The sequence below is a fragment of the Oncorhynchus tshawytscha genome, linkage group LG25 (assembly GCF_018296145.1).
Source record: "Oncorhynchus tshawytscha isolate Ot180627B linkage group LG25, Otsh_v2.0, whole genome shotgun sequence".
Taxonomy (NCBI): domain Eukaryota; kingdom Metazoa; phylum Chordata; class Actinopteri; order Salmoniformes; family Salmonidae; genus Oncorhynchus; species Oncorhynchus tshawytscha.
Window position 1 is genome coordinate 19,910,428 of NC_056453.1, and position 15,197 is coordinate 19,925,624.

Genomic DNA, 15,197 nt, shown 5'->3' on the forward strand with positions numbered 1-15,197 from the left:
CACAAGTTCCTTTGCTGTTGTTCTGTGATTGACTTGTACTTTTTGCACAAAAGTACGTTCATCTCTAGGAGACACAACGCGTCTCCTTCCTGAGTGGTATGACGGCTGCATGGTCCCATGGTGTTTACTTGCGTACTATTGTTTGTACAGATGAACGTGGTACCTTCAGGCGTTTGGAAATTGCTCCCAAGGATGAACCAGACTTGTGGAGGTCTACCATTTTTTTCTGAGGTCTTGGTTGATTCCTTTTGATTTTCCCATGTCAAACAAAGAGGCACTGAGTATGAAGGTAGGCCTTGAAATACATCCACAGATACACCTCCAACTGACTCAAATGATGTCAATTAGCCTATCCGAAGCTTCTAATGCCATGACATCATTTTCTGGAATTTTCCAAGCTGTTTTAAGGGCATAGTCAACTTAGTGTATGTGAACTTCTGACCCACTGGAATTGTGATACAGAATATTTCACTTATAATTAATTCACTGTATGTAAACAATTATTGGAGAATTACTTGTGTCATGCACAAAGTAGATGTCCTAACCGACTTGCCAAAACTATAGTTTGTTAACAAGAAATTTGTGGAGTGGTTGAAAAACGAGTTTCAATATCTCCAACCTAAGTGTAAACTTCCGACTTCAACTGTAGATCTAGGTTCAATTTACCCTAGCCAAGTCTTACCCTTAACCATTAAGGGATGGAATGTAAAACTGACCTTAGGTCAGTGTCTACGGGCAACTCCCGGTACAGTAGTTAATAGCCCATTTCCCCAGCAGAGAGCTCTCTGGTCTAACACGGAACAGATGATGCCATTAACATTTTTTTACAACCTCAGACGATTTCATAACATCCAGCCTAAAGAATGTTGCCCCTAACACCACTTACTAGTAGAAAAGTGAACTTTCAGAGATGGTTCACATTTCTTTGATTACTTTATTATTATTGAAAACTTCCACTTCAGATGAATGACTTCAGACGAATTCTGTAAGGAACCAGAGTACCACATCCATTGGCGTGTTCTACTTTAAGTAGAAAAGTGAGCTTTAAAGACACGATTCAACATTCTTTGATTCTAAACTCTGAAAAACATCATCTGTGAACTCCACCTGACCGTGGTTGTCAGTGTTTACGGTGTAGTGCTAACCATCTGGTAGGGCTTACAGAACCCCCCACACAACACATCTGATTAACAAAACGTCTCCGATTTACTTACTATCTGGTTATAATGTATGGAGGGGGGAGAGTGAGTATAGTCTGTACAGACATGCTGGCTCCTTTTAATAACTTTTATGCCAACATTAAGTTCATACACCAATCATTATGTTCATGCAACATCATACAAAGTAATTAGATGCCTATTGTTCATAACGTATGTTGAATGCTCATTAGATGCTGTAGAGACAATCCCTCTGATTGACAGAACTCCTAAGGGGCACATTTAACTTGAGTCGAGACCGAGATGCCGATAACAAGGCAGCGTTTTGCTGTTCTTCACGTCAGATTCCAATCACACACATATCAGACAAATCAATGCTTTCTTCCAATGCCAACAAAACAAATACATTGAGTGTACAAAACATGGTATTTGCACGAGACTGACCAGGTGAATCCAGGTGAAAGCTTATTGATTTCACTTGTTAAATCCACTTCAATCAGTGTAGATGAAGGGGAGGAGACGGGTTAAAGAAGGGTTTTTAAGCCTTGACACAATTGAGACATGGATTGTGTATGTGTGACATCCAGAGGGTGAATGGGCAAGACAAGATATTTAAGTGCCTTTGAACAGGGTGGTATTGTTCTGAGGGCAAAAAGGAGAGCAACTCAATATTAGGAATGTGTTCCTAATGTTTTTTTGTACACTCTGTGTAGATAGCTCATTACTTTTCGAAGCATCATGGGGAAATTGCACACTTACCATAACCACGGATTAAACTTGACACCCAGAACCAAATCAGCTACTGTTAAAGGAACATTTCTAAATTGTTCAACTTCATATTCATCATCTCCAACTCCACCCCAACATCGACATGTGTGAAAATGGCTTGTTTCTATATTTCGTAGTAAAAAAGATAGAGGAAGATAAGTGTTTCCATTCCAATGACATCATCAACCAATTAGTTGGCAGTTAGTGGGCAATGCCTACTCATAATTGGTAGAAGAAATCGGCACGATGCGCACCGATGATGTCATTAGAAACACTTACAGTATCTCCCTCAATCTTTTTTTAATACAAAACATAAACGCACAATTTTCACAATGTTGATGTTTGGGTGGTGGGCATGAATATGTAGTTCAAAATTGAAGACTTTCGTGACAGATTGGCTATTGAGTAACAGTAGGGAACTTGCCACAACTTGACTGCAGGAATTGCCAGGCATTTCACAATATGATATTATCAAAATACTTAAGTGCCGGTACCATATGTATTGCAATTCGATACTGTGATTTTATTGTGATTCGATGTTCCAAAAATATTGCTCACCATATGTCTGGGGCAGAGGGATAAGAGATAGCTATGAGAAAAATAATTTTGATCAGTAGCTAGGTTTCCATCCAATTGGTGACCAGATCTTCATTAGGGCTGGACGATATATCAAATTCATTTGAATGGATGTTTTTGCGCGATATTCCAAATACCTGTATCGTAAGAATCAAGTTTTTGTTATTTTTTTCTTTTTATGGGCGTTTATGCCCGCTTGTTCTCATGTTCTATTTGTGGTCTCGTCTCCTTCACTCGTCTGCTATGTGCACCTTCCCATTTTACAGCAGAGATCTGTATATATTGAGAGATGCACGTCTCCTCCCTAATAATGGGAGTCCTTGTCCCAAAGGCGGGAAGACGGGCAATGAGTTTACGTCCAAAATTATCCCATAGAAACTCATTGGCCTTATCTTGGACAGATTTGAGCTCTTTTAGATATTTCGCCTCTTCCTCTATGGTTTACACACACACCAAGCCCCTGCCTCTCTCGCCAACAAAGTTGAGAGAGATCACATCTTCCTCTCTGACGAGTGGTTTCAACTCGCTGTTTGCATTTGAGGTTTGGGCCAACAGAATCGGTCAAATGGACACCAAAACACATTGAGACATTATTTTACTGTAATGGAGGAGAAGTTAACCTTTCCAACGATACCCTTTTATGTGTCAACTACTCAAATTGCACACAGAGCAGACACTACTAAAACAAGAGTATCAATGAACATTGATTCTGGAAAATGAATGATCAGTTTATCGCTCAGGGCATTGGGATACCACATACTGCTAGCAGCATTTTAACCAAATACTGTTATACTAGCTGTCTAGTTTGTGTGTTTATAAATGTGCAATAAGCATAAAACACAATTTGTATAAGGAATTGGCAACTTGTTTTCAATTGGCAACTGATTTCAACATCTGAACAAAGTGGACAGGCTAACATGCTTTTCAAACAGTCGTAGACTTACAGAAGGGTGTGTTCATAACAATTCAACTGTTCAACCTTGTTAGCTAGAAAATACTGTAGATCCAAGTTGGCTAAACTTGAAATATAAAGATTAACTGGCTAATCACTAGCACATGGGCTTGAGAGATTGTTGATGAAACCTGTGTTAATTTTCTATAGCCTAATGCCTGCTACAAGAAGTTATCATTAGTGAATGTGCATTATGCATGGTTCTAGTTCTGTTTGAAATGCAGTGTATGTGAACCTTTAATTGTACAACAATGCTTATTTAGAGAACATTTAAAAAAAAAGAGATATACACTACATGGCCAAATGAATGTGACACCTGCTCGTCGAACATCTCATTCCAAAATCATGGGCATGAATATGAGTTGGTCCCCCCCTTTGCTGCTATAACAGCCTCCACTCTTCTGGGAAGGCTTTCCATTAGATGTTAGAACATTGCTGAGGAGACTTGCTTCCATTCAGACACGCGCATTAGTGAGGTCGGGCACTGAAGTGTGAGGGATTAGCCCTGGCTCGCAGTCGGCGGTCCAATCCCAAAGGTGTTTGATTGGGTTGAGGTCAAGCCTCTGTGCAGGCCTGTCAAGTTCTTCCACACTGATCTCAACAAACCCTTTCTGTATGGATCTCGCTTTGCTCACGGGGGCATTGTCATGCTGAAACAGGAAAGAGCCTTCCCCCAAACTGTTGCCACAAAGTTGGAAGCACACAATCGTTTAGAATGTCATTGTATGTTGTAGAGTTAATATTTCCCTTCACTGGAACAAAGGGGCCTAGCCCGAACCATGAAAAACAGGCCCAGACCATTATTCCTCCTCCACCAAACTTTATAGTTGCCATTATGCATTGGGTCAGGTAGCGTTCCCCTGGCATCTGCCAAACCCAGATTTGTCCATCGAACTGCCAGATGGTGAAGGGGGATTCATCACTCCAGAGAACGCGTTTCCAATGCTCCAGAGTCCAATGATGGCAAGCTTTACACCACTCCAGCCGACGCATGGCATTGCGCATGGTGATCTTAGGTTTGTGTGCGGCTGCTCGGCCATGTAAACCCATTTCATGAAGCTCCGAACGATCAGTTCTTGTGCTGATGTTGCTTTCAGAGGCAGTTTGGAACTCCGTAGCGAGTGTTGCTACTGAGGGACAGACTATTTGTTACCCGCTTCAGCACTCGCGTTCTCGTTCTGTGAGCTTGTGTGACCTTCTACTTCGCGGCTGAGCTGTTGTTGCTCCTAGACGTTTCCACTTCACAATAACAGCACTTACAGTTGACAGGGCAGCTCTAGCAGGGCAGAAATTTGAACAGATTTGTTGGAAAAGTACCATCCTATGATGGTGCCATGATGAAAGTCACTGATCTCTTCATTAAGGCCATTCTACTACCAATGTTTGTCTATGGTGATTGCATAGCTGTGTGCTCGATTTGATACACCTGTCAGCAACGGGTGTGGCTGAAATAGCTGAATCCACTAAATTGAAGGGGTGTCCACATACTTTTATGTGTGAATATCCTGAATCGCACATGTTTCACATTTTTTAAAAGATATTTAGGCCATGTCGCTCAGCCCTAATCTTAATGTGGATTTTAGAATATGCGCATGAAGAAAATATGCACATTTTCGCTTAAGTTTTCATGTACTGAATAAAAATCTAAAGTTCAATGTTTTTCCATCACATTTTCAAATATACTAATAGTTTTGTCACAAACTGTTGAAATAAATATAACATGTGCCTACTCAGGTTTTGGCACGTACACTCCCAAAGTTGGTCCTAGGGCCCCCAATGGAGCACGTTTTGGTTTTTGCCCTAACGCTACACAGAGGATTCAAATAGTCAAAGCTTGAGGATGAGTTGGATATTTGAATCAGCTATCAATTTTGAGCTCTTTTCAAATAACTGTGGTTGTGTCCTGAATGTGTTTTCTACTTCATAGATGTGAAAAAGCTACCCATGATAAGTGGTCTCATTCAGGATGTTCACATGAGAAGCACACTGCTCAGTGATCATAGCTATTTCTTCTGGGCTTATACAGTATGCTTAACTTATTTTGTCATGTTTTGAAGATTGTGGTGTCATTGTGAGATTCAAATACATTTTATCTCCCCATGAAACACCTTTAGTGTACTTATCAAAGGCCCATTATCAGCAACCATCACTTCTGTGTTCCAATGGTGCGTTGAGTTAGCCTTTTTAAAATGATCAACTTGGATTAGCTAACACAACGTGCCATTGAAACACAGGAGTGATGGTTGCTGATAATGGGCCTCTGTACGCCTATGTAGATATTCCATTAAAAATCTGCCGTTTCCAGCTACAATAGTAACTACCCTGTATTTCTGATCAATTTGATGTTATTTGAATGGACAAAAAGAGTTTTTCTTTAAAAAACAAGGACATTTCTAAGTGACCCCCAAACTTTTGAATAGGTGTGTGTGTGTGTGTGTGTGTATTACTCCGCAAGCATTTCACAACAAACTCAACACCTGTTGTATTTGGCAATATTTTTTAACCTTTTATTTTACTAGGCAAGTCAGTTAAGAACAAATTCTCATATACAATGATGGCCTAGCCCCGGCCAAATCCTAACCCGGACAACGCTGGGACAATTGTGCACCGCCCTATGTGGGGTTTTGATTTGGTGTTGAAACCACACAGTGAATATCGGAGATAAAAGCTTTGGGAGAGTGAAGTTTCACATTCCATTTAGATGGCTTGTGTGTTTAGATTTTAAAGTTGAAATCCATTAGTTCTGGAATGCCCTGTACTTTCCAGTCATGGGCCCAAGAGAGAACAGAATACTCATTCATATATTCCTTCCTTTCTAGTACTAGTCTACTGTATCTCTATTCATCATCCCATGACACGATTAACCTGTTGGGGACAAATGAACTACAAATATAACATCTTAATTTGATCACTCTGTTGTCACAGAGAATTTTCCTGCACAGCATTAAATGCAAATTGTAGTGTATTTGAGGTTCAAAGTCTTCTAAAGTTTTAAAGTAACTGTCCAGTCAAAATCTCACTTCAAAAGTTCATATTTGGTTAATTCATACCAAAATAATGCTGTTGACTCATTCTATACTCATATTTGTGGCCAAAACATAAATAGAACCCCCCCCCTCCCACGGTATATGCCCACACCATTCTGTTGTTGGGGTACGCCAACACCATTCCACACAGAAGAGGGGGGGCAAATCTGTCATCAGCATCTTGGAGACGAGGCCTTCCCCAAACTATTCAGTAAAATTGCATTCTGTCTCTGTCATTCAGTTAAGCCTGTACTTGATTGAACTTTTTTTTTTAATTCAATGGAAAGAAAACTATTACACTCATGGGTAAATTATAGGTCATATTTCATAGAAATCTGGCAACACTGGACAGTTACTTAACAAAGTCAGACTTGATTTGCACTAATAAAACATTTATTGATCCTTACAATGCAAATGTAATTTTATACAACGAGTGGGTCTAATCCTGAATGCTGATTGGTTAAAACCACATTCCAGCCGGTGTCTATGACAAATGACTGGGTCGCGTCCATAGATACAGAACAAAAAGACTGAACGACTGGGTCGTGTCTCTGGCAACAGATAGCATGAACGACCAGCCAGCTTGGGTACCAAACCTAGATTTGTGTCGGGACTATATCTTGTGGAAGGAAGAAATGGTATGAATAAATTCATCAAAATAATGTTTTTAATGAAAATATGTCAACCATTATTTGAATATGTTGGTAACCCGTTGTATAAAAGTGATAATGCCCTCAAAGCCGGTGTTTGGAGGATATATTGGCATGGTTTACTGGCCCTCGACTTCAGCTCGGGCCTAATAACACCTGTGCCAATATCCTCCAAACAGCGGCTTCTCTGGCATTATCACTTAAATAATCCACATAATCTTTCACATTTGCTGTTGCTGCAGGATTATTTTCCCCATCTCTCTCACGTTTGAGATATTTAGCAGATTCTCTTGTCCAGAGTGACTGCATACTACTCTTATCTGTTTCCGCCCATTCTAGCCATTTGGGAGATGAGACTCATGCTCCATAAAAAGCAATGCTAACCGCTACCCTTTTTTCCTCCCTATCTCCTTTGCTTTACTTGTCAGCCCATGATTTATTTGCATACACTGCCTTTGCAATGCAAAGTTATCAATCATGCTCACAGAGGGTGTTCCATACATTAATTTCACTGGAGGGGGATGGGAGAAAAGAAGCTAGCTTATAGACTCACCATGACACTGCCAAGCTATAACTCTTGACATTGTGATGTGTTGATGTCAATGGACTATTAATGTTAATTACTACACAAAAATGTAAAGAGTTTGATTCCAGAAATGGTCCCAATGATAAAGTGAGTAATAATGACCGGCCAAACATTTGCATTCGTTCTCAAATCAGCCTCGTCACTGGCATCAAAGAAAGGTGACCTTCCTTGGACAAACAGCTATTTATTTACATAATTCAGTATCACCCCCATAATGTAATATTTGTTCTCCTGGACAGGGACGCTAAAGTCATTAGCAGAGCGATGGCTGCTAGCTACCTCCCTCAGACTGGTTAACACAACCCAGCAGGCCTGATATTAGATGCAAAACATACAGTAAATACTGACTAGTGCTGCTAACCATCCGCCATCTGTACTGAAGGTTGATGAGACAGGCAGACTCTACAGAAAGGAATGGCTGGTGTGTATCACACACGGACCAGCCAGTTACACACCGCAACCTACCATCCAATCCTAGCTTCTACTCTACACACCACAACCTACCATCCAATCATAGCTTCTACTCTACACACCACAACCTACCATCCAATCATAGCTTCTACGCTACACACCGCAACCTACCATCCAATCCTAGCTTCTATGCTACACACCGCAACCTACCATCCAATCATAGCTTCTACGCTACACACCGCAACCTACCATCCAATCGTAGCTTCTACTCTACACACCGCAACCTACCATCCAATCGTAGCTTCTACTCTACACACCACAATCTACCATCCAATTGTAGCTTCTACTCTACACACCACAACCTACCATCCAATCGTAGCTTCTACTCTACACACCACAACCTACCATCCAATCGTAGCTTCTACTCTACACACCACAACCTACCATCCAACCGTAGCTTCTACTCTACACACCACAACCTACCATCCAACCATAGCTTCTACTCTACACACCACAACCTACCCACAGACCTGGGCATTGTTCTCATCACGTAGAGTGGAAAGGCGAAGGCCATGCTTTGTGACTCGCTGAGAGCAAAGTCGATGCGTCTTTTTGTTTTCTAATGCTCAGGGTGTGTGACTGTTCCCTAGTGTCATATTTATTTGAGCCACTGTAGTGATGCAGCTAAATAATGACCACACTGGGGAGGCGCCTAGCCTGATGCAACATACCACGTGGTACAATGGAAAACTAGTAACCTGGTTATACAGAGTTTGGGTTGTTAGCCAGGCTAGGGGGCAAACCTTCACTTTATTTAGTCACACTTCATTGAGTTCAGTCCCTTTTTGATTTACACAACCATACTGTGTATTCCTGTGTCCTGTCACACTAATATGATTCAGTCATGATGCTCTGCTCTTTCATCCTGGCCATTAAGCAGATGGGCCAAATGTAAAGGACAGTCATTCTATGTATAACTATAGGCCTACTGAAGACCAAAGTGCCACCTCTGTTGTTGTCAACTGATTTATACTGGTTTAATTGGAAGGAATGGTATGGTTCATGTGTCTAACTGTATGTGAGTTCTTTGGCTTTAAAAGGGCATCTGAACAAATTGAACCTTAATCAAGTTTGGCAATGTGAATATGTACAAATAAATTATGTCTAGCTTATCATATTCACACATTTTTATAAATGTAGCTGTATAGCTGTGGTCTCACATTCTCCATGTTGTTCTGAAGACTATTAGGAGGACACCTGGGATGTTTATGCACGTACATTGCAGAAATGGAAACTGACAGATGGGAGTCAGTGTTCCCCCCCACATCATACAGACACACGGCATGCACACACATCCACACATACTCCCCTGATGGGTGCCGACAGGCAGAAACATGGGCAGCTGTGTTTATCTAGCCAAGTATCTGGGGTTGGGCCTCTTCTACTCTGTTCCACCACTGCCTGGTCCGGTCCTTAAAAGCACATTCACTACTGGCTGCCTGCCACACAGCCGATATGACGTTTGATACGATATGCTTTCCTCTCATGCCATTGAGATATGGCTGCATCCTTTAGCTATTCATGGTAAATACTTCCATAGATACGCTCACTGGCTTTTGGGATTGTTATCGGGCCTCACAAAACTGGTAGCACTTTAGTTGTGTTAGTGCTATAATGCCTACATGGCACTAACTGTCATTAGACTGTCATAGCAGCTGTCATTAGGAGTTACAACAGCTAATGTCTGTTTATGAGTATGATGACTTACCGGGTCCGGTAACTTTACTGGGAAATAACCTTATTTGCGTACTGTACATATGCTAACCTGGAATATTATATATTCTCTTTTGAGCCCTATAATGATTTAAAAGAAGTATGACCTAACAGACATGTAACTAGCAGTCATTTCTCTACATTAGGAGTCCCTGCCTTCCTGTCCAGTCTCACTGGCTGGCTAAATGAAAGCTCCAGTGCAGTCATAAATGAGATGGTCCTGTGTTTTGTATATATTTCCACACTACTGTATGAGGTTGGAATTATATTGTTAAAATGACAATGCCATTTCAGTGTAAGAGCTATTTGTAATTTCAGCCAGTCTTTTCAGTCTGTTTTGGTGGGATGGCGTTTTGGTCTGCCTGGTAACATCAGGCGGTAAATTAGTTAATACACCAATAAGAAAGAGTTCCAGACCTCTCTGCCAATAACAGCTAGTTTTCAGTTCTCCCCTCCTACTCAGACCACTCCGACAGTCCTATCAAATTCTTGCTTGAGAAATGGCTCTTTGCTAAGAAGCTATTTTGATATTGAGCCGCATTGGACCTTTAACTTAGTTTTCTCTATTCTACATCAATAAAGCTATGACCATAAGCTATAAATATATGCTAAATGGTATATACACGGAGTATACCAAACATTAGGAACACCTTCCTAATAATGAGTTGCACCCCCCCCCCTTTCCCCCCTCCGAACAGCCTCAATTCATTGGGATATGGACTCTATAAGGTGTTGAATGCGTTCCACAGGGATGCTGGTCCATGTTGATTCCAATGCTTCCCACCGTTGTGTCAAGTTGGCTGGATGGCCTTTTGGGTGGTGGACCATTCTTGATACACACAAACTCTTGACACAGACCGGTGCGCCTGGCACCTACTATCATACCCCGTTCTAAGGCACTTAAATATTTTGTCTTGCCCATTTCAGCCTCTGAATGGCACACATACACAATCCATGTCTCAATTGTGTCATTGTTTAAAAATCATTCTTTAACCTGTCTCCTCCCCTTAATCTACATTGACTGAAGTGGATTTAACAAGTGACATCAATAAGGGATCAGACTGACCAGGTGAAAGCTATGTCATGGAAAGATCAAATAACATGTATTAGTCACATGCACCGAATACAACAGGTGTAGACCTTGGTGAAATGCTTACGTACGAGCCCCAAACCAACAATGCAGTTAAAATAAAATATGGATAAGAAAAAAAAGTAACAAGTAGTTAAAGAGCAGCAGTAAAATAACAATAGCGAGACTATATACAGAGGGGTACTGGTATAGAGTCTATGTGCAGGGGCACCGGTTAGTTGAGGTAATATGTACATGTAGGTAGAGTTATTAAAGTGACGATGCATAGATGATAACAGAGAGTAGCAGTGGTGTAAAACAGGAGGCAATGCAAATAGTCTGGGTAGCCATTTGATTAGGTGTTCAGAAGTCTTATGGCTTGGGGGTAGAAGCTGTTTATAAGCCTCATGGACCTAGACTTGTCGCTCCGGTACTGCTTGCCGTGCAGTATCGGAGAGAACAATCTATGACTAGGGTGGCTGGAGTCTGACAATTTTTATGCTCTCAATGGGGCAGCTGTAGAACCTTTTGAGGATCTGAGGACCCATGCTAAATCTTTTCAGTCTCCTTAGGGGGAATAGGTTTTGTCATGCCCTCTTCACGACTGTCTTGGTGTGCTTGGACCATGTTGGTGATGTGGACACCAAGGAACTTGAAGCTCTCAACCTGCTCCACTGTAGCCCCGTCGATGAGAATAGGGGTGTGCTCTGTCCTCTTTTTCCTTTAGTCCACAGTCATCTTCTTTGTCTTGATCATGTTGAGGAAGAGGTTGTTATCTGACCTCCTCCCTAATAGGCTGTCTCGTCATTGTCGGTGATCAGGCCTACCACTGTTGTGTCATCGGCAACTTAATGGAGTTGGACTTGTGCCTGGCCTTGTAGTCATGAGTGACCAGGGAGTACAGGAGGGGACTGAGTTGATCCTGTGTTGAGGATCAGCATGGTGGATGTGTTGTTCCCTACCCTTACCACCTGGGGATGGCCCATTGGGAAGTCCAGGATCCAGTTGCAGAGGGAAGTGTTTAGTCCCAGGGTCCTTAGCTTATTGATGGGCTTTGATAGCACTATGGTGTTGAACGCTGAGTTGTAGTCAATGAATAGCATTCTCACATAGGTGCTCCTTTTGTCCAGGTGGGAAAGGGCAGTGTGGCGTGTAATAGAGATTGCGTCATCTGTGGATCTGTTTGGGCGGTATGCAAATTTGAGTGGGTCTAGGGTTTCTGGGATAATGGTGTTAATGTGAGCCATGGCCAGCCTTTCAAAGTCTTACTCACATTGGCTGCGGAGAGCATGATCACAGTCTTCCGGAACAGCTGGTACTCTCATGCATGTTTCAGTGTTATTTGCCTCGAAGCGAGCATAGAAGTAGTTTAGCTCGTCTGGCAGGCTCGTGTCACTGGGCAGCTCTCGGCTGTGCTTCCCTTTTGTAGTCTAATGGTTTGCAAGCACTGCCACATCTGATGAGCGTCAGAGCCCGCGTAGTACGATTCGATTTTAGTCCTGTATTGATGCTTTGCCTGTTTCATGGTTCGTCAGCTGGCATAGCAGGATTTCTTATAAGCTTCCGAGTCTCGCTCCTTGAAAGCGGCAGCTCTAGCCTTTAGCTCAGTGCGGATGTTGCCTGTAATCCATGGCTTCTGGTTGGGGTATGTACGTATTGTCACTGTGGGGAAGATGTTATCAATGCACTTATGAATGAAGCCAATGACTGATGTGTACTTCAATGGTTTCGGAGGAATCCCGGAACATATTCCAATCGGTGATAGCAAAACAGTCCTGTAGCATCTGCTTCATCTGATCATTTTTTTATTGATCTAGTCACTGGTGCTTCCTGCTTTAATTTTTGCTTGTAAGCAGGAATCAGGAGGATAGAATTATGGTCATAGTTGCCAAATAGAGGGCAAGGGAGAGCTGTGTGTGGAGTAAATGTGATCCAGAGTTTTCTCTGTTGATAGATATATATGTTGATAGAAATGTGGATTTAAGTTTCCCTGCATTACAGTCCCCATCTACTAGGAGCGCCGCCTCTGGATGAGCATTTTCTTGTTTGCTTATGGCAAAATACAGCTCATTCAATGCTGTCTTAGTGCCAGCCTCTGACTGTGGTGGTACGTAAAACAGCTATGAAAAATACTGAAACTCTCTAGGTAGATTGTGTGGTCTACATTTTATCATGAGATACTCTACCTCAGGCAAGCAATAGCTCGAAACATCCTTAGATATCGTGCACCAGCTGTTATTTATAAAAATACATAGTCCGCCTCCCCTTGTCTTCCCTTCCCAGACTCCGCTGTTCTGTCCTGCCGGTGCAGTGTATAACCAGCCAGCTGTATGTTGATAGTGTCGTCATTCAGCCACGACTCTGTGAAGGATAAGATATTACAGTTTTGAATGTCCCGTTAGTATTTAATCTTCCGCGTAGGTCATCGATTTATTCTCCAAAGATTGCACGTTTGCTACCAGAATGGAAGGAAGTGGGGGTTAATTCGATCGCATACGAATTCTCAGAATGCAGCCTGCCCTCTGGCCCCTTTTTCTCCACCTCCTCTTCACGCAAATCACAGGGATCTGGGCCTGTTCCAGATAAGCAATATATCGTTCGTGTCGGGCTCGTCAGACTCGTTAAAGGGGGGGGGAAAGGATTCTGCCAGTCCGTGGTGAGTAATCGCAGGCCCTATGTCCAGAAGTTATTTTTGGTCATAACAGACGGTAGCGGCAACATTATGTACAAAATAAGTGGGAAAAAAGTTACAAACAACGCAAATAAACAAACAAAAAACACAATCGGTTGGGGACACGTAAAACGTCTGCCGCCCTCTCCGGCGCAGGTGTTCTTAATATTTTGTATACGCAGTGTATTTAAAAAATTTCTATTTCATCTTTAATGCACTTTGAGATTATTCTTGTATAATGAAGTGCTTTAAAAATGTAATTATGTTTATTATGAAATATGATGTTTGAGAGTAGTGCAGTTTGTTTCTGTATCACAAGATGCTTCCCACTCTCTTGAGTTTCACTACTCAGTTCTTAGTGTCTGTGATTCAACTCATCCCCCAAGCTGTGGTTTTCTCCTCTACATTTTCATTGGAAGTTTACAGTATGAACACTGTCCCTTCTACGTAACTAGGCTAAGTACAGCAACAACCTATGCTGTGCGTGTCTCCCTCTCGGCCCCTAAGCCAGCTGATGTCATGCGACATTCCACACAGCTAGACAGCCCCAAATGACCTGGGGTCAGACAGGAGCAAGTGGCTTGACTACTGCTAATGTTCAGTACTAATTTATATACACTACTGGTGTTCTGTGAGAACAAACACTAGACCTGAGTATGTTCATAATGACACACTATTCCCTAGGCCTATATAGGACACCACTTTGGGCCATATTGATGTCATGGGTTCTGTCCAAAAGTAAAGCACTGCACAGGGACTATAGGGTGCAATTTCAGATAGGCCCCACTGGATATGTGTTTGATGATTTGATATTTAAAGTGTATTGGTCTCAACCCATTGGTCTCCATCTTTTATTTGATTCTAGGTAGCCAATCAGACGCTCCACACGGACAGTCCAGACCTGCCGGAATGTTTCCAGCTGTCAGTGCTGTCATGGCTGCCTTGTGTGTACCTGTGGCTTGCTTGCCCTCCCTACCTCTTCTACCTCCAGAGGAACAACAAGGGTTATATCATGATGTCCATCCTTAACAGAGTGAAAACGGTGAGGGACCACACCACGTACTGGGCTGCTGTATGCGGACATGCATACGCCGTCTGTCCAGTTGTCTCTCTCTCCGTCTCTCTCTCGATGCAATACTGTTTGTTGCCTGAGATTCATGCCCTGTTTCGTGGCCCTTATTAGATTAGTTAGTTGATGCACGATAGGGGAATAGTGGAAATGTTTATTAGACAGGCTAATGACCAGTACTGGGAAACGTACCAGACATTCAAGCTGGTTTAGATGGGTTTTGATCAAATTACTCCTGCTCAGTTTTGGGTTTATTTCTTTCTCTCTTTCTCGCCCCTCCCCTTTCCTCCTCTAGGTCTTTGGGTTGGTGTTGTGGATTGTGTGTTGGACAGATCTTTTCGGCACCTTCCATGAGCTGCAGCAGGGGGACTCAAAGCCACCCATCTACTTCGTCACTCCACTGGTGGTCGGCATGACGATGGTACTTGTACACAACCAACAGGGCGTGGCGTTGTAAACATGCAGTACAGTCATACAGTACAGTGTTCA

At 42.3% G+C, this 15,197-nt stretch overlaps 1 protein-coding gene across 5 annotated transcripts in view; it reads left to right on the forward strand.

Moving 5' to 3' along the window:
- Positions 1–15,197, forward strand: part of abcc3 (ATP-binding cassette, sub-family C (CFTR/MRP), member 3) — a 61,020-nt gene that overhangs the window by 9,384 nt on the left and 36,439 nt on the right. For all 5 annotated transcript variants that reach the window (XR_006079931.1, XM_024387904.2, XM_024387905.2 and 2 more), the window contains exons 2-3: positions 14,505–14,681; positions 15,004–15,129. Coding sequence is in view for 4 of the 5 variants with exons in the window: in XM_024387904.2 (XP_024243672.1) it covers positions 14,505–14,681; positions 15,004–15,129 (303 nt within the window). In the remaining variant the exon portion in view is untranslated. The remainder of the gene's footprint in view (positions 1–14,504; positions 14,682–15,003; positions 15,130–15,197) is intronic.